Here is a 25,008-nt window from a genome sequence, read left to right on the forward strand (position 1 = left end):
AGAAGTGGTATATATAAAGAAAATCTTATTCTCAACACTTGGCAACCATTTGTGGAGTTTGCACTTGGGATATTGGATGAATCGGCACCAGTACCTTATCAAAGAGATTTCTGGAAGAATTGAAGACTTCAATTTCCTAAAACTTCCTTTCTGTTTGTATAGCACGTTGGGGGGAAAAAAAAATTCTTTCCTTACTATTGATTTTTGTATTGACTTTTTTTTTCCTTTCTGTTATTCTTTAACAATAAAAATATAATATATATTTTTTAAAAAAAGATAGATGATAGATAGATAGATAGATAGATAGATAGATAGATAGATAGATAGATCATTATGGTCTTTGGTCAGCACAACTTCGAATAAAGGATGAAGCAGAAGGAAAAATACATTTAATTTCATTTCATCAAATTTTTCCATGTTATTGAAATATAGAAACAGGTTGCAATGAAAATAGATTTATGGATAGAGAGCAAATGGTTATGACCCAGCATGGAAATCTTTTGTAAAATGCAGTTAAATGTATGGGATTCACAAAGTCAATACGTTTTCATTTCGAAGAAGCCTAACAAATCCAAAACTGATATCCTATAATACTATGTTAAATATATTTTCATAAAATGGTAGTTAGCTTTTGCCATATTTAAGTAGTGCCTTATGAATTGTAAGCATAAAAACCATGAAAATGTCATTACAAACATTGAACATTGTTTGACTCAATAGCTGAAATATCCTGTTACTTGTTTAATTATTCTGGTCAGGCCCAATATAAAAGACTGAAGCCTTTCTTATAACAAAGGTATTTATTTCTTGTCTTCCTCAGGAATATATTTGGACAGCCCAGGTTCTGACAGGAGCAACAACTTATATACAGAGGAGGCGGGGCAAAAGGTAAGTAGGAACCAATGAAAAAGATCATGACATCACACAATAACATATATACAAATATACATATTTACAGAGAACAAGTTAGGTATTTTCAATTGTAACAAATCCCCCTCTAAAATACCTAACCAATAGTAAAATATTAATATTATATATGTACATTAAGTTTAGAAGTTAAATATACATGTTGTTTGGTTGCTAAGGGTTTAGTGAGAATGTCAGCAATTTGTTCACTAGTATCGCAATGAATAGCTTTAATAAATCCTATACTTGATAATTATCTCACATGTTTGTATTTGATATCGATATGTCGAGATCTTTGGCCTATTGCCTCGGAAGCTGATATATCTATTGCTGCTTTATTATCTTCATTGATGATAATTGGATAAATAGGTTCATCCCATATATTAGATAACAAATCATCAAACCAGGTTAGGTTATTGACTGCTTTAGATAGACAAACGTATTCGGCTTCTGCTGTAGAGGTGGCAATTAAATTTTGTTTGCCAGTGTACCAATGCACCGTACAACCATTTATAAGGAAAACATAACCAGAGGTGCTTTTTTGGCTCTTTGGCTCACCAGCCCAGTCTGCATCAGCGTAACAGGTCAAAGTTGGCTTTTCAGAAATGAATGGTTCTAAATATAAACATACATCAACGCTAGATTTCAGATATCTCAGAATTCTCTTGATTCCTTCCCAATGGTATAAGTTAGGATTACTTACATGTCTTGACAACAAATTAACGGCAAGGGTGATATCAGGTCTGTTCCAATTAGATATGTATAATAATGACCCAATACTTGATCGATATAAAGTGTTTTCTTTGAATGGCTCGTGTTCATTGTGCATGTTTCTATGGAAGTCAGTTGACATGGGTGTCTCGCAAGTTTTTGAGTTTATCATATTGCACTTTTGTATGAGTTCTATAATTTTTTCTTTTTGGGACAATTTGAACCCCTTATCGGTTTTATCAATTTGGACTCCTAAATGTTTGTTTACCTTTCCTAATATTTTTAAGTTGAAATGTTTACCCAATTGTTCAGCAAATTCATCACATTTGATTTTATCATGTCCAAAATACAATATGTCATCAACATAGATCAAAACATATTCAATAGAATTATTATTTCTTTTAGTGAAAAAACATAGATCAGATGAAGTAGCTATAAAACCCATATCTTTAAGTATTTTTGACAGACATTCATACCATTGTTTACCAGATTGTTTTAATCCCTAAAGACTCTTATTTAATAGCCAAATCTCTCCCTTTTTTGTATTCTTTCCTGGGAGTGCCTTTACATATATTTCTTTATCAAGATCAGCATGTAGATATGCAGTTTGTACATCAAACTGATATACGTCTAAATTTAAAATGGAAGCTAGTACCAATGTGGTCTTAACACTTTCTGATCTAACTGTTGGAGAGTATGTGTCCTCATAGTCATCAGGGAATCTTTGGGCAAACCCTTGAGCTACTAACCTAGCTTTATATAGGAATTTGCCATCTTCTAGCTCTTTGATTTTAAATATCCATTTAGTGCTAATGGGGGACTTTTCTATGGGTAGATCTGTTGGTGAGTATACGTTTAGTTCCTTCAAACTATCCATCTCCTTTTTCATTGCTTCCTCCCACTTATTTTTTTCTTCTAGAGGTAATTTAAGTATATCATCATATGTATTGGGAGTCAGATATTTTGCATGGAGAGACAGTATGTAATCATCTAATCTTTTAGGAATTGTACCCCTATTAGATCTAATGGGTCTATCCGGAGGTTGTTCATTGCTATGCATATATTTAGCTTCTCTTTCAGTTAGTGGGTCTACTTTCAATATGGGATGTCCTTTCTTCCATTCATCATTAATTATTTTTGGGTATTTGGGTTTGTTTGTTGTTATAATTTTGGGGTTGGTATCTGGTGAATAATGTTCTGTGTGTGTGTGTGTGTAGTGTTTTTTGATTCTGGGTATATCTCGTTGAGGTGTATTTTTGACCAATTTGCATGTTCATGGAACACGGCAGATCTGGATACAATGAAATGGTTATTTTTATCAATGAAGCGATATCCCTTGGTTCCTGATTTGTACCCCATGAATATTAGTCTTTTGGATACTTTCTCTCCTTTGTGTCTCAGTTGTGTGGGTACATATACATCAGCAGTTACGCCAAATATGTATAAATGTCCAATTTTTGGTTTTTTGCCATACATGAGTTCATATGGAGTTTTGTTGAGTGTACTTGGCCATAAGTGGTTTAGAGTATAATTGGAATAAGTAAGGGCCTCAACCCAGAATGATTGGCTTAAACCAGCATCGTCTAACACACATTTAACCATGGTTTGTAGCAAACCATTTTTTCTCTCTGAGACTCCATTTTGAAAGAGGGAGAAGGGACAAGATTTAAAGTGTAATATTCCTTGTAATTTTAGCCAATTTGAAAATTCGTTGGATAAAAATTCTGACCCTCTGTCGGTCATTATTTGTTTAATTTTAATATTGTGTTGAGTTTCTACCATTTTAAAGAATTCCTTAAATTTTTTGAAAACTTCACTTTTATGATTAAGGGTGTACATGAACCCAAACCTGCTGTAATCATCGACTATGGTTAGAAAGTATCTTTTTCTATATTTAATTGAAGGTTTCATTGGGCCTACAACATCCATATGAACCAGCTGAAAAATTGAATGTGTGGTGCGAGTGGCTTTTTTGGGCTTAGGTTTGTTTTTGAGTTTGGATGAATTGTATACGGAGCATTCCAAATAATTTTTACAATTTTTTATTTTTAAGTCTTCGGAACATTCTAACATTTTCCGTATAACAGGGAAACTTGCATGTCCTAGCTTTCTGTGAAGTAAATGGGTACAGTTGTCGTGTATAGGTTTACCATTGTGTAAATTTTCTGATATATTGATTTTGACAGTTGGTATATTATTATTACCCCCTTCATGACTATCTGGCTCTGCCTCTTTGTTTTTTAATTGATAGTGTGCATAGATTAATTCGTTATTTTGTGGTAGTAGATATGTTAGTCCTTCATTTGTGAATAGTTTGCCAATGTTTCTGTTGTTTTTAGTCATAAATACTTTTCCACTTTTGAACGTGGTCTCTACCTCATTTTCTATGCTTAGTTTTAGAGTTGCCAATATATTATTTGGAATTTCGGGTATAAATAGCACCCCCTCTATTTTTCCTATACCTTTTATATGTGTGTCACCTACTCCTCTTACTAGGACTTCATTTTGGTTTGCTACTTTTATGTAATATTCCTTTTCTGTGAAGTTGTTGAGTATTTTTCTATTGTGAGTTGTGTGACATGTGGCTCCAGAATCGATGAGCCATGTGTTGAGTGAATCTGATGTTGATATATCACTGTCTTTTATTCCATATAGTGATCCTTTTTTGTTTTCCCTAGGGTTGTCTCTGTATATTTGTTTTTCTTTTGAATGTGGTGATTCCCTGTGTTTATATCTGTAGTCAGGAGAAGTTCTATCTAAGAAATGTATTCTTCTATCTTTGTGATGATATGTATCACTATATCCTGCGTTCTTGGGGCAGTCTCTTTTTTGATGTCTTTCAGATCCACATATTGAGCATTCATGTGGGTATCTGTCTCTGACTCTAAAATCTGTCCTTTTTTGATTTCTACCTTCCCTTTGATGTACAGATCGTTCCTTTCTAAGTCTGTCTTCAGCAATAAGTTTATTGGTAAGGTTTTCTAAGGTAATTTGTTCTAAACTTAAGTTATCAATTAAAGTAATATAGTTATCCCAGCTGTGGTCTAATGAATTGATTATAATGCTTTTCATAGTGTTATCAGAAATATTTTTCCCCCTTTGGATAAGATCTGCTCTGGTTGCATTCAGATTTAGGATATGTTCGCTCATAGATGTATCATGTTTTAGTCTGGCAGAATAGAATTCTCTTGAAATTCTAATAGTTGTGGCTACACTTTTGCTATAAAACAAATTAAATAATTTTTGGTATGTTTCAGATACGGTTAGATTATGTTCAAGACTAGGAAGGATACTTGGGGAAATAGAAGCAATTAATATATAATAAGCCTTATGATGGAGGCAGTCTATTTCATAAGTCCAAGGTTTGTCTGGTGGATTATCAATAAAGAATAAAATGTTTTCCCTCAAATATATAATTTGTAAATACTGGCTCCATTCCATTAAGTTGCTTCCATCTAATTTTAATTTTATAAAGTCTGTAGGTAGTGTCCCAGAGTGTTGTGAGAAATTATTTATATTCAGGAGCTGTCCATGGTTTAAGACCTTAGCATACTCGTAATAAGGCTTAGGTATGTAGATGCATGTCTGTATTTACTTATCTCTATGTTTTGGCTGGATCTGTGCTGACTTGTATTTATGTCTTCTTCTTTTTTCTTTGCAGGTTCGTTCTGCACATGCTCAGTCCTCATTCTTCCCCAACAGTTGACGAGAGAGGATCCTGTGCCTGCAGCTCCCGGGATGAAGTCCCAGTCGGCCTTCTGTTCTTCGGCTTTGTTTCCGGAGGGCCTCTGGTGACTGAAGAATGCCCAGGATGCTGTCCTGCTCGTCGGGAAGTCTCCGAAGTCACGGCGATCGAAGAAAAATCCACCGGAGGCTTGTCGGCCATGTTCCTCGATGCGGTCAGGAAGCGGAGCTCGAAGCGGGCTGTCATTAGCGGTGAAGTCGGGTCGCTCAGCAAGGTGTTCTTCGGCAGGTAAGTATGGTTGCCAGTGCGTCTTTTCTCGGGTGACTAGTTCTTCTTTTAGATAGTTTAGTTCTTTTTGACTTTTGATAGGTGTTAGTTTAGAATTTTCTTTTTCATTTTCTGATTGTTTGTTTGGTATTTTTAGTTTAGTCCCGAATGCTGCAGTTAACACCTGCATGGCATTATCTATTTCAAGTTCAGTAGGTTGAGTGTTGTATTGGTTAAATAGTTGTTTTTTATTTATTTCTGGACTCGGGTAGGCATCTTCTTGGTAGGTTTTGTTTCCCGCTTTGTAATTTAAAATTTGGGATTCCTTTAATGATTGGTCGGCCATTTTGGGAGTATTAGGTAGATAAGATGGCCACAATGAAAAAGGCGGGAAACCAATGCTAGCTTCATTGTTAGTGTAGTAGTCAGGAGTTGACTTTCTTACCGTGGATTTTTTATGTTCGATCTCTTCATCTGATGCTGCTCCGTGATTGTTTGCTAGGCTGTGGAGTTTCGCGATCAGACTTGAGTCATCTGGAGTTATTTTTATTAAGTCTAGTATTTTTCTTTTTATGTCACCTTCCCTGTTTGAGGCTGAGGGAGTGATTTCTGTTTCATCTATCTATTTTTTGGAGTTTGTCAAAAATTCTTTTTCTTGACAAAATTCATACTTTTCTATTTTTATATAATACTTTCAATGAAAAGCTATTTGATACTTCCTAATTTGATATTTATGCTGCACATAATCTATCCATTTTTTCCATTCCCATTCATAAGTCTCTTGTGAGCGATCCTTTAAATATGCTGAAATCTTCGCCATCTCCGCAAAACTGGCCATCTTCAAAGTCCATTCTTCAATAGTGGGTAAAGCTTCATTTTTCCAATATTTACCTATCAATAATCTCGCTGCTGTTATCATGTACAATATCAACTTAGTTTCATCCAATGTAAAACTCTTTACTATACCCAATAGAAACAATTGTGGAGAGAATTGAATTTTTTTCTTCAAAACATTCTGCATAACCCACCATATTTTTATCCAAAAAGCCTTAACTTTAATAAGTTTATTTATAAGGGGGTTTGAGGGGTTCAAGTTTTATAAAAAAGGGGATTTTGATGGGATTATATTCTGTGGAAGTCAGGGGGGAGGGTTAGGGGGGGTTTGGGGGGGTTAGGGGGGGACTGTGGGGTGGATTGGGGGGAAAAATGGGGTGAAAATGTAATTGTAAAACTTTTGCAATAAAAAAAAAGAAATTCCTTTTCTTGGAATTGAGTATATTTCTTCACTTCTTCAGTTAGTGTGTTTTTGTCAGGAGTCAGCTGGGCTGCCATTCTTTTTGTTATATATCTAGTGGCAGGTCTTCTTTTGTCTTTTTGTGATTCTTGCATTTTTATGTTTGGTTGGGCCTACCAAACCATCCTCTTGCTACCAATTTGTTACTTGTTTAATTATTCTGGTCAGGCCCAATATAAAAGACTGAAGCCTTTCTTATAACAAAGGTATTTATTTCTTGTCTTCCTCAGGAATACATTTGGACAGCCCAGGTTCTGACAGGAGCAATGACTTATATACAGAGGAGGCGGGGCAAAAGGTAAGTAGGAAACCAATGAAAAAGATCAAAATGACATCACACAATAACATATATACAAATATACATATTTACAGAGAACAAGATAGGTATTTTCAATTGTAACATATCCTAACAGGAACCAAGACACCTAGTTCAAAATGAGTGTTGAAAAGGGGAAAGGATTAGGTTATAGAATCTTGGAAAATGGTGAAAATATAGCAACTTAGACTTAGACTAACTTTATTGTCACTTTAAATGTATACTAATTGGCATACATTAAAATGAAATTTCATTGCATACAGCTCTCAAAGGGTCACCACTTCTAATATACACCATGTAAACATGACAAAATAAATAAATACAAAATTATGCATATGCCCTCATACATATATTATATGACATAGAGAAACAACACATTTAGTTTGGATGCACACATGTACACTTGGGTTACTAGTTCCTCTTCATCAGTTGCTCTCTGTGGTTTAGGTCAGGTCTGAAAACAACAATGTAGCACTTTGACAGAAATATGCATCCCAGTAATGCAGTGCTAGAGGACAAGATGGAGAAGACCTCCACAGCTACCATGGCTTTGCCTTTTGTGCTCAGATAGGCTGGAAAGAAGGAGACCCACACACTGCAAAAGGCCAACGTGCCGAAGGTGATGAACTTGGCTTCATTAAAGCTGTCAGGTAAGTTACGGGCAAGAAAAGCCACAATAAATCTGGCAATGGCCAAGATACCCATGTAGACCAAAATACAGTAGAAAAAGAAAGCTGACCCCTCAATGCATTGTAAACTCATTTCTTGGAGCTCTGACTGTATGTCCAACTCAGGGAATGGGGGAGATGTTGACAACCAAAGAATACAAATCCATACTTGGAATAGAGAATAAGAAAGGATAGTCCAAAAAGCCAATGTTTTCCCTACCCATTTCCTCATTGGAGATCCTGGTTTAGTAAGCCATGAAAGCCACAACCACTGTCATGGTTTTGGCCACTACACTAGAAATGGCCATGGAGAAAGTGACACCAAACATTCATTGTCAGAGGAGGCAGGTCACTTTGCCAGCTTGGTTGAAGAAGAGCAAAGAGAAGAGAAAACAGAGCTGAAGAGAGACAAGCAGTGTTTAGGTAAGGGACAGATTGTTGGCTTTGACAATGGGAGTATCTCTGTGCTTAATAAAAGTTCCAAGTACCCAAGATGTCAAGAAGAAACAAAGAGCTGCTGAGGCTAAACCAATTACTGTTGTTGTTAGTTTTGAAGTCATGTCCGACCCATCATGACCCCATGGACAACATTTCTCCAGGCCTTCCTGTCCTCTACCATCCTCTGGAGTCCATTTAAGCTTACGCCGACTGCCTGAGTGACTCCATTCAGCCACCTCATTCTCTGTTGTCCCTTTCTTCTTTTTCTCCAAATCTTTCCCAGCATTAGGCTCTTCTCCAGTGAGTCCTTCCTTCTCATTAGGTGGCTAAAGTATTTGAGTTTCATTTTCAGGATCTGGCCTTCTAAAGAGCAGTCGGGTTGATCTCCTCCAGGACTGACTGGTTTGATCGCCTTGCAGTCCAAGGGACTCGCCAATTCCTAAGGCTTCTTCAAAGGTTAGAAACACCACCAGTTTCAGGATACATCCTTTCTTTTCTTTATTTGGATAATGATCTTCTGAACATTCAAAACAGCCATCCATATCTGGAAGGAAAATCAAGGAATTTGTCACCTAGACATTTCAAATTATTGAAAATCACCTTATTATTTGTATGCATCCAAGTAGTTTATTAAAGTTTGCTTAAGTCTCATGTAAATTGGTAGAATGCCTAACCTATCATTTTGATTTGAAATCTTCCCTTCTGGGCATGGAACACAATCATAGCACAGAACTGATCTCCCTCAATTCCTCTCTTCCAGGATCCAGGGAAACAAGGGTCATTACATCTAGAAAGTGGAAGAACCTGGTGATAATCATAAAAGGTTTTGAATTCAGAGATACTTAAAACAGTTTGTATTTTTTGTCCTTTACAGAGGGAAAATATTTTTGGCTTCCCCCCAAAAATACTGAATTCATCAACTTCATCAACAATTTAAAAATATGTAGAAATTACAATGATGTACAAAAGGTTCTGTTTGAAAGGCAAGGTGTTAAAATCATTTCACAGGGTAACAATGTCATGGAAACATGGCCTCTCTTGTGATTATAAATGGAAATGCAAATGAAATATGCAAGCATGCTTTTGTATTGTAATGTCATTTTGTCAATTTGACAAATGATTGATCATCAACAACATTGGAAAAAAAATATGCCATTGTTTATTTTAAAAAACCCAGAAATCAGATTTCTAAACAGACTGCATTCAATATGCGATCATAATGGATTAAGTAAGTTGATACCTGGTTAATAGCTGGGTTCAATACAATCATATCTTCATCCATGAATAATTCTTTCCCTTTTGGAGCCTTTCCAACTCTGAAAGGATCAGTCTGGAAAAGTGATCAAGTTGGTGATGTTGAATCCACCTGTTGCTTCCCCTTCCTCATTCAAGAACATTCTGTTTCCAGCTGAATTGTTAAAAGAAATGCCTTGAAGAAATGAATGGAGCTACTTGAAAGAGAATGAAAAAGAAAGGGGGTTGAATATGATGTAGTAGAGAGGAGAACATTGTATTCAAGTTTCATTGATGTATTCTTCCTATTCCTATAACAATTATTAAATATGTACACTTAGAAATTTGATAATTGGTATTTCATAGAAAGGTAATGGATTTTTATTAATTTGATATTATTTTAAGGAAAGATAAGAATGAACCAAAGCAGAATGAAAATAGGCTATTGGGATTAAACAAATTCCTTCAATTGTGATTCAGTAGTATAAATATATTTGATAATCTGAAATTTCCTTTAGCCAGATTTAAAAATTTGAGACTCATTCTTCAATAGATAATTGTGAGATGGAGATTATTGCAAAGCATGGATTGCTGAGATAGATAGATAGATAGATAGATAGATAGATAGATAGATAGATAGATAGATAGGCAGGCAGGCAGGCAGGCAGGCAGGCAGGCAGGCAGACAGACAGACAGACAGACAGACAGAGTGGTGGGATTCAAATTATTTATTTATTTATTTATTTATTTATTTATTTATTTATTATATTTCTATACCGCCTTTCTCCCGTAGGACTCAAGGCGGTGTACAGTCAAGAAAAACATAGACACACAAACACCACAAAATTGCTAATTAAAATTGCCACTTAGTTTGGTCAATTAAATAAATTTAAATTTAACAACCAGTTCTCTGCCCTAATGATTTCTTCCAACAACCAGTTCACCAAACTGCTCAGAAAGTTAGCAACCGGTTCTCCCGAAGTGGTGCGAACTGGCTGAATCCCACCATTGATAGATAGATATGTATGTGTGTGTCTATATATGCATATACAGTATGCATATGCAAACACACATGCAAACACACACAGAGAGAGGTATTGCACTACTGAAAATGCTGAATCTTTTGAAGGTTATAATATTTCACTTTTCAAATCATCCAAAATGTCATCCCTGTATGTCTATGTCAGGAGTCAGCAACCTGTGACTCTGGAGCTGCATGTGGCTCTTTCATCTCTCTGCTGTGGCTCCTTGTTGCCAGTCAGCTCAACAATTGATAGGGCTTTCGATTAGGACAGGTAGAGGAAAAAGGGCGCCGTGCTAGGAGGAGACTCTAGGGTGGGGTAACCAGACTTCCAGCCAGCAGAGGAAAAAGGACACTGCACTAGGAAAAGTCTCTATGGTGGGGAACCAGACTTTTGGTTGGCTTCAGAATTGAATGGGGTGCTTCCGGTTAGGACCTTTATGGCTCTTTGAGTGTTTAAAGTTGCCGACCTCTGGTCTATGTGGATGTGTAGTGTGGTGGAAATTCAAAAAACGGTGTTTTCACACTGAAGGGTTCTTTTAATATTCTTATTGCTGGGGATTTTATCTTTTTCTGATTCTTACACATAAAACATTTCCATTGTTTCTTCTTTAAGGTGAGTTTGAATGAAACACTATGAGCATATGATTATTTACTGTACCTTATAATTATCCAATTAGACATGATGATCTTCACTTGTTTTTCAAATCCTTGAGAGTATCAGAGGAAAATCATGAACAAAGGCTAAGAATGCTATTAATATTCCTTCAAACATTCAGAGCTGGGGCTCTAGACAGACACATTTTTCTCCCCGTGAGCACTAATACATTACACTGTCCAGTTTGGTCTTCGAAACAATTGAGAGAAACATGGCAGGCTCTGCGATTTGGAAATATGCATTTGCAATGATCGGCCACTCACCAAGAAAATATGCATTTACCAAAGTAGAAGAAGGTCCATTTGTATACAGAAGGAAGACTTTCAGTCAATATGGTGGTATTTATTGTTTCATTATTGGTATCAATGCCTGGGTAGTGTGTAAGGTCCCCAATCATAATTGCAATGTTAGTAAACCTCTCCCTATTCATCATAAATATGTTCGGTCTGGAGATCTCAGAATTTCTGGCATTATTTCTCAGCTCTATGTCTTTTCCAGTCCTGTTACTTTCATTCAACACCCTTCTCTGGAACTGCTTGATGATTTTGTGTAAGTCTTATATTTTTACCCCCAGTGTTGAATCAAATGATTCTCAAGGCAATCCCTGCTACAGCTACCATCACCCAGTAATGAACAGAATGCCTTAATCTTTTTAATCATTTAATCCTTTTGTTTAACAATTAACTTTCTGCTGTGGAAACTCTCTGTCTGAGAATATGATCTTCTGTGAATGATAATGAATGATATTATCATATATCATATCATATCATATCATATCATATCACTTTGCTAACAGTGTTTTGTGTTATTATTGATAAACAATCAAGGGATAGCAGAAGGGTCCAGATTGTGTTTGACTTAAATGTATGGGGTCTAAATTTAACTAAGAATAGCTGTGACTCCCTTTTGCATTACAGGTTTCAGAAGTAACATCCTTAGCTCCTAGATACCATCCATTATTATGAAGTTGGTTTGTGATACTGTGAATTCTACATAAATGTACAATGCAAATTATATTGGTTTAAACAAAGACAGTGCTTGCTTGTTCAGAAATGTCCAAAGGAATAGAGTGTTTGCATTTACTTGGATAATAACAAAATCATTTAATTTTTTTTTATATAATTTATGAAATGCTCAGTATTAAGGTGATTAAAGCATAAATATGGGAAATATTTTTGGAACCATTTACTTTTAAAACAACATGCAGTTTTCATTGCAGGGTATTGTTTCAGAGTTACCAACACATCCTGGCCTTAGCTTTTGCTATAAAGGAAATCAATGAAAAACCCCAGATTTTACCCAATGTCACCATGGGAGTCAACATCTATAATAGCTACTTCAGTCCAAGCTGGATCTACCTTGCCTCAATGGAGCTTCTCTTTGCTCAAAATAGATTCATCCCAAATTTTAAGTGTGGCATTCAAAACAATCCAGCTGCAGTCATCGGGGGACCTGATATCTGTCTCCACATGGCAGCCATACTGGACATCTACAAAATTCCCCAGGTAAAGTGTACTTATGACACATATTAACTGAATAAGCCATTTACTGTTCTTGTAATTGTTTGGATGCCATTTTGTGGCTGAGGTTTAGGAAAGGGTATGATTGAAAAAAACAAAAACAAATAAAGCTTACATTATACCAGAAGAGAAAATTCTTGAGGAGAAATATACATAAAGTCTAAACAGGTCTAAACAGACCTGTAATTTGCTTTTTTTTTTTTTAAAAAAAAATATTTTTTATTAAACAGTTTGTCTTTAAAAAACAACACAAAAAACAACCACATATGCATAAAAAAACAAAACACGTCAAAACATAACGTATTGAACATTACATGCCGTCAATGGTAATTTTACAGAATTCCGTATCGACATACGTATTTTGCTTTTGTAGTTCTCTATTCTATCTATTTGCTTTCATTTGCAGTTAGAAAGACCAGTTTACTTGGTATTTATTTTAGGCTTCAGCAATCTAATGGCTCCATTCGGAATCTGTTTCTGGATCACAAAGCAGTGCATCATTTTATGTCTCAACTTTCTGCTTGAAGTTATAAAGTCACAAATACAAACATTTCCTCTAAAGCTAAAAGATGTCCATTTTTTAGGGGGGGGAATATTTAATTCAGATTTTGATTGCCTTTTGATTGATTGCATAATCAGTATTCATACTTGGCAAGGAGAGGGATCTGTGAAACTGGAAGACAAGTTGCTATATATTAATATTTCTGTAGGTTTAAGTATTATCTTTTGCATACAGTTACCAAAAGTCTTGGTCCCTTAGAAAATTATGGAACAGTGTGCTAAAAGACATGTTCAAGGTATGCAAGAAAATCAACCCAAATACAAAATCAGAAATTCCATGATGATGATGATGATGATGATGATGATGATGATGATGATAATAATAATAATAATAATAATAATAATAATAATAATAATAATAATAATAATAATAATTTTATTTCTATATCGTCCTTCTCCCGAATGACTCAGGGCGGTGTACAGTGTATTTAAAAACACAAGACAAAACAACGATTAAAAAATTTAAAATAATTAAATAGATTTGGCTCAATTTAAAACCCCAGAAATTTAAAATACCCCAATTTAAAATTATTATGTTGATAGCCCAGCCTGGCGGAACACAGCGAAACACCCGGAGGTCGGAGATCAAAATGATTAACTTTTGGTTGGCATAGGATGCCCAATCTGGATCTATGTTCTGTTGCATGAGGTTTTAAGCCTTTCAACCTCACAACCAGGGATGGTATTCACTTACTTTCCCTACCAGTTCGCAAATGTGAGCATGTGCGCGCATGCTCACAGCCTTCTGTGCATGTACTTTGCTCTCATACACGCTTTCCGCTCATGCACCTGGCCTCAAAAATGTGCCTAAATAGGACGGCATAGAGCCGGGGTGGGTGGGCAGGCCCACCTGCAATTTCCAGAACTGATTCGCCTGAACCGGTCAAACCGGCTGAATACCACCTCTGCTCACAACATTTTTTTGCTTATTGTGTTCTCTGGTGTAAAGGTTCCCATTCATTTTAATGAGAGCTTCTTCCCAGTGCAAAAGTTCTTATACATCCATAATATAGGACTGTGGTATGGAACCTTCACTAAAATTTGCTATTTATTTTTCAAATTTATTTTTCAGATGTGGTTCAGGGGTGGGTTCTACTTACCTTTACTACCAGTTCGCAATAGGATCACGTGCGCGCCGAGGTTCTGTGCATGTGCAGATCGCCTATGGCAATATCTGGGGTGGTGGGCGAAGTCTCCCACCAGTTTTACTATGGGTTCTTGCGAACCGGTCTGAACCGGGGACAACCCACCACTGGTGTGGTTGTGTGTGTGTATACATGTGTGTGTGTTCATGTTCTTCTAGATTTGGCCTTGAGCAGTAGAGTATATTTAAGAAGAGACTGGACAATCATTTGAAATCTGAAATGATATTAGGCCTCCTGCTTGAACAGGGGTTGGACTAGAAGACCTCCAAGTTCCCTTCCAGCTCTATTCTGATTGATATGTTCAAGTCAGTTTTCTCCTAAGGGCGGTTGGCTTTACTTTTTGTCCAGATGTTTTCTATAGCAATGCATTCAAAATGCTTTCATGTCCACATGGAAAAAAAATAGAAATTGTCCAATTTGTTCATAATCATCATAGGAAGACACATGAATGTATCCATGAAAAACATCCCAACTGATTTTTTGAAAATAGGCATTATAATTTAAAAAGTGTAACATTATTTAGAGAGCAAGTTTGGTACAGGGATTAAGGCAATGGGCCTGAAATTGGGAGATGGGAATTTTAGTCCCACCTTAAGCATGAAGCTAATTGACCTTGGGCCAATCATTCTTGCTTTGCCCTAGGAAGCAGAAAATAGCAAACCACTTCTGAAATCTTGCCAACCTCTCCAGGCAATCATCAGGGGCCAACCCTGATTTCAAGGGAAAGAAGAAATTTAGCACTATTAAGATGGAAAAACAGTTTCACACATTCTTCATTCTTCTGTATCATTTTTCTCAGCTGACCTATGGCTCTGCTCCAATCATGGATAAAGAGACTCAGGCAGTTTTCTTCCAACAAATGTTTCCAAATGAATCCTATCAACATAAGGGCCTCCTCCAGTTATTGCTCTATTTTAGGTGGATCTGGATTGGTGTTCTGGCTGTGAAGGATGACAAAGGGGAGAAATTTGTACAGGAGGTGCTCCCTACATTTCCCCAGCATGGCATCTGCTTTGATTTCATAGGAGAGTTCCCCAATGTAGCTTTTTACAGTGATTTTACGGATGTGATGGAAGAAACCTACAAAACCCACTCTATTATTGCGAAAAGCACAGCCAAAGTGATTGTTTTATATGGTGCAATGGAATCCATGAACTTTTTGAAAATGTTAGTGCAGTATTCAGAGGTGGAGGATAAGTCAGTGAAGACAAAGATCTGGATCATGAATGCTGAAATGGATTTCACTTCCATTTCTATTCAAAGAGATTGGGATGTCAAATTCCTCCAAAATGCTTTATCCTTTGCAGTTCATTCAAAGGAGGTGCCAGGCTTCCAGGAATTCCTTCTACTCAGAAATCCAACCGCAGCAGAACATGATGGGTTTCTAAGGAATTTCTGGGAGCATGCATTCCAGTGCTTGTTTCACAGCTCTGACCTAGGTAATAAATATGGCACAATTTGTACAAGGAAGGAGAAGATGGCAACCCTTCCTGCATCTGTGTTTGAACTTAGCACAACTGCCCACAGCTATAATGTATACAATGCTGTCTATGCTGTAGCTTATGCTTTGGAGGCAATGCATTCATCAAAACTCAAGCACAACCTTATTGTGGGCAGGAGAGGCCCCAATCTTCAGAACCAGCAATTGTGGCAGGTAATGTTTAGAGCAGAGATATGATGCAGATCTGCAAGTTCAGTCTATGAGCCAATTAGAAGACTCACTCTACGAAAAGTAGGACATCTAAGGGCTATATCTAATACTTACACCATCTTAGACCACAGAGGACATAAGAAGCAATTATATATTAAGATGTCTAGAATTTTTAATTAGATTCTCCTTCAGTATTTATAATTGTCCTGGTCTTTGACTGAAATAAGCATGTGACTTGACTATATTAACACTACAATCTCCTTATATAGATAGACGAGTGATGGCGAACCTTTTCAGCACTGAGTGCCCAAACCATGCACGTGCATGCACCGGGACACTGGAAACCCAAGGGCCAGCTGGCTGGTGCTCATGCACACACCAGCCACCTGGTCTTCATGCGCGCCGGAGCGCTGGAAACCCGAAGACCAGGTGGCCTGCACATGCATGAGCACCAGCCAGTTGGTTTTCAGGTTTCCAGTGCTCCACCATACATGAAGAACATCTGGCATGTGTGTTGGAAACCAGAAGAGCAGCTGGCGATGGCACGCATGCCCACAGAGAAAGCTCTGTGTGCCACCTTGGTACCCGGGCCATAGGTTTGCCATCATGGGAGTAGATCATTGGTTTGATCAAAACTTTGGAAAAATAATTGAAGACATCCCCTGCATTTATAACATCTCTAGTGCCCTTCAGACAAAAAAAATATATCCAGATACTCATTATTATATGGCTCACACACTGAAGGAGAAAATGAACACATAATAATAAGAGCATATCATTACATACAAATGTTTGGAAATTGATTCTCCTCTTTCATCAGTTCCAGTGCTAGAGCTGTTGACAATACTTTAGAAATGAGGTCCTATAGCCAGGCATTCATATTTTCATATTATTTTCACTATTGCTCAGAAGAATATCTGCTGGAGACAAATGCTTCCCTCTAGGTTGAAACTCATCAGGGGAAGAAAAATATTTTAACAACCAGAATGCCCCCTTTTCCTCATGTGACATCTTCCAAGGCCTTCCATTACAAAATGATATATTGAAATATATATGTACATTTTCATGTGCTTAAGAAATTCAGAGATTAATAATGAAATATGATTTAAACATCTAATGAACTCCATATGAAATGGACTTTGACCAGAAATAGAATGATGAATGAGTCTTTCATATTTTATCTTCCCTCTCACCCTTTTCAATTTAGCTTAACTTTTTCTTGAGAAGGGTCTCATTTAACAACAGCGTTGGAGAAAAGATTTCATTTGACAAAGAAGGGGAATTCATTGGTGGATTTGACATTAATAACTGGGTCACATTCCCAAACCGGTCATTTTTTAGGATCCAGGTTGGAAGGATAGATCCTATGGCTTCCCCAGATAAATTCTTCAATATTTCTGAAGATTCCATCATGTGGCAAAAAAGCTTGAATGAGGTAAGGACTGAGTAGCTATGTTTTCTTTTATTTAAACAACAATGTACCCTATGACTATCATTAAGTGTTGTACCTTATGATTCTTGACAAATGTATCTTTTCTTTTTATGTACCCTAAGAGCATATGCACCAAAGACAAATTCCTTGTGTGTCAAATCACACTTGACCAATAAAGAATTCTAATTCTAATTAAAAACATTCTGGAATGAAATGTGTTTCTTAGCTCTTTCCCTGGAACTAGCAAATTCTCATTTTATATTAAATGTAAAATATGTTTATAATTTTTTAAAGGCTGATTTCCTAGGAGCAGAAAAAAGATTCATGTATGTCTATTGTTTGTAGATAGCTACCAAATATTTTACAAATTGCTATAATTTACATGACCAAAAAAAGCTTCTTTTTGGCTCTAATTATTTTCTTAGTCATGCACTTTGAAAACTTGGTTTTGAAATTTAGGCTGCAATCATATCTGTCTGTCTGTCTGTCTGTCTGTCTATCATCTATCTATCTATCTATCTATCTATCTATCTATCTATCATCTATCATCTATTTATCTATCTATCTAATCTATTTATCTATCTATCATCTATCTATCTATCATCTGTCTGTCTTTCTGTCTGTCTATCTATCTATCTATCATCTATTTATCTATCTATCTAATCTATTTATCTATCTATCTAATCTATTTATCTATCTATCTATCATCTATCTATCTATCATCTGTCTGTCTGTCTGTCTGTCTGTCTGTCTGTCTGTCTGTCTATCATCTATCTATCTATCTATCTATCTATCTATCTATCTATCTATCTATTGTGTATGAATGTATTGGGTTTTTTTTTTTAACTGTTCCCTCTACATATTCAAATTGATACCCCCTATATAATATATCAGCATGCAGGTCCCATCACTCCTATACAACTCAGCCTCTATTTTCCTGGATAGGGATGATACATAATGTGTATCACTGTTTATTTATTTATTTTTTAAAAAGCTTGATAACTTTAAGATTTGTGAAATCCAACTCCCATGTTGGCTGGGGAATTCTGAGCATCAAAGTCTACACATCTTAATGTTGCCCACTTCAGAAAAAAAAAAGAAAAGAACCCATTGATCTAGAGATAGGTTGGACAATGCAGTGGATTTTGTTTCCTAGTCAAAATGTACATAATTGTTCTGCAAGTTGTCACCTCACAAACAGGAGTTTACAGAAGTTTATTTCCCCTGAATTCATTCCCAGACTCTTATCTAACTATTCATAAAAGGCCAAAAGCACAGTTAATAGTGGAGATCTGTTTTTAGAAATAAACAGGAAACAAAAGAATAGAACAGAGTAGAGTAGAGTAGAGTAGAGTAGAGTAGAGTAGAGTAGAGTAGAGTAGAGTAGAGTAGAATAGACTAGACTAGACTAGACTAGACTAGACTAGACTAGAATAGAATAGAATAGAATAGAATAGAATAGAATAGAATAGAATAGAATAGAATTTTTATTGGCCAAGTATGATTGGACACACAAGGAATTTGTCTTTGGTGCATATGCTCTCAGTGTACATAGGAGAATAAAATACTTTCATCAAGAATAAAAAGATACAACACTTAGTGATAGTCAAGGTTACTAATAAGCTATCAAATCGTACTAGGAAACAGATAAAAACAATATAAATTGAAAGATACAAGCAACATGGTTATAGTAATAAGTGGGAAGAGGTAGATACTAGTAAGGAAGAGAAGAATAATAGTAATACAGTCTTAGTAAATTATTTGACAGTGTTGTGGGAATTAGTTGTTTAGCAGAGTGATGACATTCAGGAAAAAAACTATCCTTGTGTCTAGTTGTTCTGGTGTGCAGTGCCCTTATAGTATTGTTTTGAGGGTGGAAGTTGAAACAATTTATGTTCAGGATGTGAGGGGTCTGTAGATTTTTTCACAGCCCTCTTTTTGACTCATGCAGTATACAGGTCCTCAATGGAAGGCAGTCTAAAGTATAAGTACAAAGATCTGAAAAGGTGCTTTCTTTCAATGAAGCTTCAAATGAAACTTACCTTCATATGTGCAAAAAAACCCAAACAAAACCAAAAGGGTTCCCTCATTTGTGAGATTAAAGCAAGGTGACCCTGTGTTTTATCTTCTCTGTTTGGGGGTTCCTCTCAAGTCTCCTTCCCAGTACTCAAATATCAGGAGAGGTCAAAATCAATTTTTGCCTCCTCAGTTCTGGGTGATCTGCTTCCAAGCTTACTGGCTTCAGCAAGTATGCAATGAAGATGGCTCTTTTGAAGCTGTCTCCATTTGCTGATGGTCTTCTAGGCTGGCCTGCTTTAACAAACCCTGAAAGATTGCTTTCACCATGAACTAAAGGGAGCCATCCTGGAACCTTTTTAGTATCTGCTGACATTCTGCTTGGTTGGATAGCTTTGGTGTGAACTTCAGGCATGCACTTAAGCCATCTGGAATAGAGTCATCCCTGCCTGCTTACCAAAAGCTTTGGTTAGCTCTGTAAAGGAGAATTACTTGCCTTCTTTTTATACAGGTAATACTGTGCTCTACAGGTAAGCCATATGAAGAAGGTGAGAAACACTTCTCTATTAGTTGGCTAACGTTCTGATCAGTACTGCAGTTGAGATGTCATTTGTGTTGTGACCTAGGCTCACTTAGTCATTACAAGACACAATTAGTCCCAAACAAACCTATTTTATTATAACAGTTGAGAATTACTTCATTTCCAGCTGAGTCCAAATTAATTGCAAACCAAGTCTTTCAGAATAAGTCCTTCAGCTTATCACAAACCTTTATCTTCTTTGGCACCCTGCCAAAGGCCTTTCTTGGCAAAGCCCCATGAAGTTCAGAAACAAGAGGTGCCAACTGGAAACAGATTTAGCAATATTGCTTTCCTACAAAGAGCCTAAGAGCCTTTGCTGCTCTTTTAAACCTTACTCCCGAGTCGTCCCTTTTGCTTTAGCTGCTCTTGCCTTCTGGCAGCTCTGCTCATGCGTGCACTAGGAATAGCTCCTCCTGTTCCTCTGCCTCTCTGCTGTCTGACTCTGGAGCTCTGGAGTCTGTGCATCACTCCCAGATGGCCCTGGCCCCATCTCTGCCTCCGATGCAGAGCCTTTGTCTGGGCCTTCCCCAGAATCCAGGACTGGCCCATTGTCCTCCCCAGCCTCCTCACTATCTGACTCCACTGCCAGCTCCGCAGACTGCTGGTGGACCACAACAATTTGTCTAAAGCTTGGCCTTCTTTGTGACATCAGTCAGAACTTTTGGTGATGTCTCTGAACCTTAGTTTTCCAGGTGTAGGAAATTAGCACCCACCCCTCTCCTAGAAAAATAAAATATTAGGAAATATTAAAAAGGCAGAATATTATACCTCCCTGGATAAGAAATGGAGAAACATGTTTTTAGGCAGGAAGCAGACTCACTCTTAATAGCCCCCACACTCTCAATAGCCCACAGCAGATGTCAGCACTTAAGAGATAAAGAGATAGCTAGATCTATTCATAAGCAAAGGCCCTCACCCCAGATCCAACAAAGGTAGGATTAGCCCTCTACCCATCTAGCAACAGAACTCACCACATGGCACCTGGGGAGATTACATCACCCAGCAAGATTCAACCACATTTGGGTCTCAAAAGACAACTTACAAAGTTGGTGCCCTGGTGGCGCGGCAGACTAAAGCACTCTTATTAACATCAGCTGCCTGCAATTACTGCAAGTTCAAATCTCACCAGGCTCAAGGTTGACTCAGCCTTCCATCCTTTCTAAGGTAGGTAAAATGAGGACCCAGATTGTGGGGGCAATAAGCTGACTTTGTATGAAATATACAAAAAGTATGAAGGCTATTGCTTAACGTATTGTAAGCCACCCTGAGTCTCCAGAGAAGGGCGGCATATAAATCAATTTTTTTTAAAAAAAAGTTACCCATGGCCCCATGGGAATCTGACAACCAATCAGAATACAAACTCAAATTCAAAGCCCAGCGGAGGATATAAATCTATCTCTCTCCCTCTTTCTCTCTCACCCATATGCCTTTTTCCCCAGGACTTCAAAACCATGTGGTTCTGTTCCCATTAAGCCATCTTTTCAAGCAGTCTCCATGTTTCCAGTGTCTTTCTCCCCACTTGGAACTGAACCCAGATGGACATTTCTTCCAACATTGGCTAGGCAGCTCCATAGCATAGATCAATCCCAAAGGGCATCAAGATAGAAACCCTTCAAAATAGTCAATATTGATGAAAAAGATTAAGAAAATCCTTCTTTTTTCACCCCTGATCTACAATGATTTGATGCCCTCCAAAGAGCTTCACTGATCCTGATCAGCTGAACTTTTTACATCAAAAATACATTCTGTCACTTCTATGCCTCAAAAGGTTGTAGCAAATCTACACTGTTTCTCACAGAGCTACAATAAAATGCAAATTAAGTCTTTTCCCACCACAAAATCAATTATAAATGAAAATGACTGCAAAAGTAAAGGTAAAGAGGTAAAACTGAATGCTCAAATATGCACAACACTGCTGTGGGTATATATGCATAGTCAAGTTGAGCTTATCTACAAGCAACAGCCTCAACATGGGTCAAAATGCAAAATAGTGGTCATGAAATTATGATTAAAACACCCCCTCTTTGTACAGGAATTGCCATTGGCAAATATACAAAAGTCATGGGGTACCGGATAGTGTTGCTTAGAAGTTTGACAGTTGAACAGATGCTAAGAATCTTCTTTCTGGTAAAGGATCTCAGTTGAAAAGATCAACTGCATTCATGAGCTAGAAATCAAAGGATAAAGAATACTTTGGCTTCAGGAGCCAGTTAAAGAAACTTTGGGGGACACATTCAAAGAAGGGTGGACATTCCATGAAATCATTGCAGACCAAGTATTCTTTCCCAATAATTTAATAATGGTTCGATAGTAATTTTTTTACTTCATGTCTAAGCTTTAAATTCTGCAGCAAGGTAGAAATTACTCAAATGCCTTTTAAAAATCTTAACAATATTCTCAATTTTTGCATAGGCACATCCCCTTTCTTTGTGTAACGATCCTTGCCAAACAGGGCATAGCAAGACCAAGAACGAATCAAGACCATTTTGCTGCTATGATTGCCATCCATGTCCAGAAGGGAAAATTTCAAACAAAGAAGGTAAACATTTTTGAGAAGTAATGGAATAAGCTACCTTATTAACAGGGTTACTTATTTGGATTATTTTTTTATTTTGAATATTTATATGACTACCAATGTCATACAAGTGACTGGGTAGTGTACAAAGATTAAAACATAGCTTTCCCTATGTGTTGAAATTCCCTTGCATTTAAAGCTATTCATAGTGAAAAGGATTGTGAAAATACATTACATACATATTTGTAATCAAGAATGATATACAGAAAATAACATAGTATGTGATATCCAAGGTAGAATGAAATGCATGGCAGGTAAAGGCTTTGGGTATGGGCCAAGATTTCTGGCCCTCAATTATTCTCTAATCCTCAGAAGTCCTCAGTGAATATAATTTCATATTAAAATGGTTAAGTAGTCAATGTCACTGTTGATAATTAACTTCTCTCTCAGAGTTATGCAACACTAAGGCTTGATGAATGAAAAACAAGGCACAGAATTGTTGTTGTTGTTTTTTCCAGATATGGAAGACTGTTCTCATTGTCCAGAAGGTCATTATTCAAACCGTGACAAAGATGCATGCATTCCAAAACGCATAACTTTCTTATCCTATGAAGAACCCTTGGGGATCAGTTTAGCTACTTGTGCTCTTTCTTTTTCTTTTATCACAGCTCTGATGCTTGGGATCTTCATTAAACACAAATACACCCCTATAGTCAAAGCCAACAACCGGAATCTCACCTACACTCTTCTAGTTTCTCTCCTCCTCTCTTTTCTTTGTGTTTTATTATTTATTGGGAAACCTGATAAGATTGTGTGTCTCCTTCGACAACCAGCTTTTGGAATCATCTTCTCCATGGCAGTTTCTTGTGTCTTGGCCAAAACTTTTGTTGTGGTCCTAGCTTTCATGGCCATTAAGCCAGGATCTAGTATGAGAAAATGGATGGGGAAAGGAATGGACAGTTTCATTGTTCTTTTTTGTTGCCTCATTCAAACCACTATCTGCATAATATGGCTGGCAATTTTTCCACCATATCCAGATTTTGATGTGCACTCAATGTCTGAAGAAGTTATCATGGAGTGCAATGAAGGATCAGTCACCATGTTCTACTGTGTGCTGGGTTTTCTGGGTTTTCTGGCAGTGATTAGCTTCTCTGTTGCTTTTCTAGCTAGGAAGTTACCTGATACTTTCAATGAAGCTAAATTCATAACTTTCAGTATGTTGGTCTTCTGCACTGTTTGGTTGTGCTTTATTCCTACTTATATAAGCACAAGGGGAAAATACATGTTGGCTGTGGAGATCTTCTCCATGATCTCCTCCGGTGCTGGCTTATTGATGTGTATCTTTTTTCCCAAGTGTTTTATCATTGTGATGAGACCTGAACTGAACAATAAGCATCAGTTAATGAAAAAAACCATTTTAAACTTCAGCTATGTCAGCATCAAATTGTTATAAGCCCCCAATTGTGGACATCTTTAAAAAGAGTTATTTTATAAAATTATTATTTTAGGGTGAACTGAGGAAATGGGGAGCCTTCTTAATTATGGTTCCCATTTATCTTGTTATTTCCAACTCCATTATCATTTAGTGCTACAATTTCCTCCCTCCCTCCCTCCCTCTTTCCTACCATGTGACATGTGTCAAGAATTCTTATCTATAAATGGAATACAAGTTTTATTTATACAGTGAGCTGACTTTCATGATTTGCAACTTACCAATTGTATTTTAAAATAAAATATTTCAATTATTAATTAATAATTCTTGATATTTTAAATAACCACTCTAATAAATGGAAAGTCAAATCTTTAATAAGTCAGCATGATTTAGTAATTAAAATGCTGGACTAAAATCAGAAAGACACAGATTTACATCCATCCATTGACACAAAACCAGCCATGCTTCTCCAGCGAACTTATCTTATAGTTGTTGTGAAGAAAAATTGGAAGAGGCAATCAGTCAAGAGCGTGTTAAGGTCCTAGAGGCAATCTAACCAATACATTAACAAATGAGTCCTGTGTCAGTGTTCCAAGTAATGCACCCATAGAAAGCAGAACTCCGAGGCAGGCAAATTCCTCAAAGAACAGTTTATTGGATACATCATATTGACACAACTGGTGAAAGCCAACTCCAGCGTCCCCGTAGCTTTCACCTAATTGAAAAGTAAAAGTTTCTCCCCTTTCCCCAAGTCACTGGTCACGATGTCCAATCCAGGTGCTGGCCGGTTGCTTGGTTACTTCACTCCTCCTCTGGCCAGCCACCTATGAGAATGTGCTTGGTTCCCACAGGAAAATTTTATTGTTTTGGCTACAAAGCCCCATCTAACTATTTTCCCCCTTGCTCTATTGGGTGGCAAACCTGAAGCCTCCAAGATGGCCTCAGTCACGTTCACTTCA

The 25,008-nt window shown here is 36.9% G+C and overlaps 1 protein-coding gene across 1 annotated transcript; it reads left to right on the forward strand.

Moving 5' to 3' along the window:
- The first annotated feature begins 5,511 nt into the window (after positions 1-5,511).
- LOC117673038 (vomeronasal type-2 receptor 26-like) lies at positions 5,512-24,070 on the forward strand. The gene is made up of 6 exons (XM_087893433.1): positions 5,512-5,590; positions 7,094-7,161; positions 15,223-16,077; positions 17,282-17,509; positions 22,515-22,641; positions 23,136-24,070. The coding sequence occupies exons 1-6, from the start codon at positions 5,512-5,514 to the stop codon at positions 24,068-24,070; spliced, it is 2,292 nt and encodes a 763-aa protein (XP_087749559.1).
- Positions 24,071-25,008: the final 938 nt, after the last annotated feature.

Source organism: Pantherophis guttatus, chromosome 4 (genome assembly GCF_059756535.1).
Source record: "Pantherophis guttatus breed Tessera chromosome 4, ASM5975653v1, whole genome shotgun sequence".
NCBI lineage: Eukaryota > Metazoa > Chordata > Lepidosauria > Squamata > Colubridae > Pantherophis > Pantherophis guttatus.

Bases quoted from the DNA above. Each gene is read 5' to 3' on its own strand.
- LOC117673038 (XM_087893433.1), top strand. From the start codon at position 5,512: ATGCGGTCAGGAAGCGGAGCTCGAAGCGGGCTGTCATTAGCGGTGAAG. The intron at 7,162-15,222 runs GTAAGTAGGAAA...CATTTTTCTCAG, and splicing joins CAGAGGAGGCGGGGCAAAAG to CTGACCTATGGCTCTGCTCC. The intron at 17,510-22,514 runs GTAAGGACTGAG...ATTTTTGCATAG, and splicing joins GGCAAAAAAGCTTGAATGAG to GCACATCCCCTTTCTTTGTG.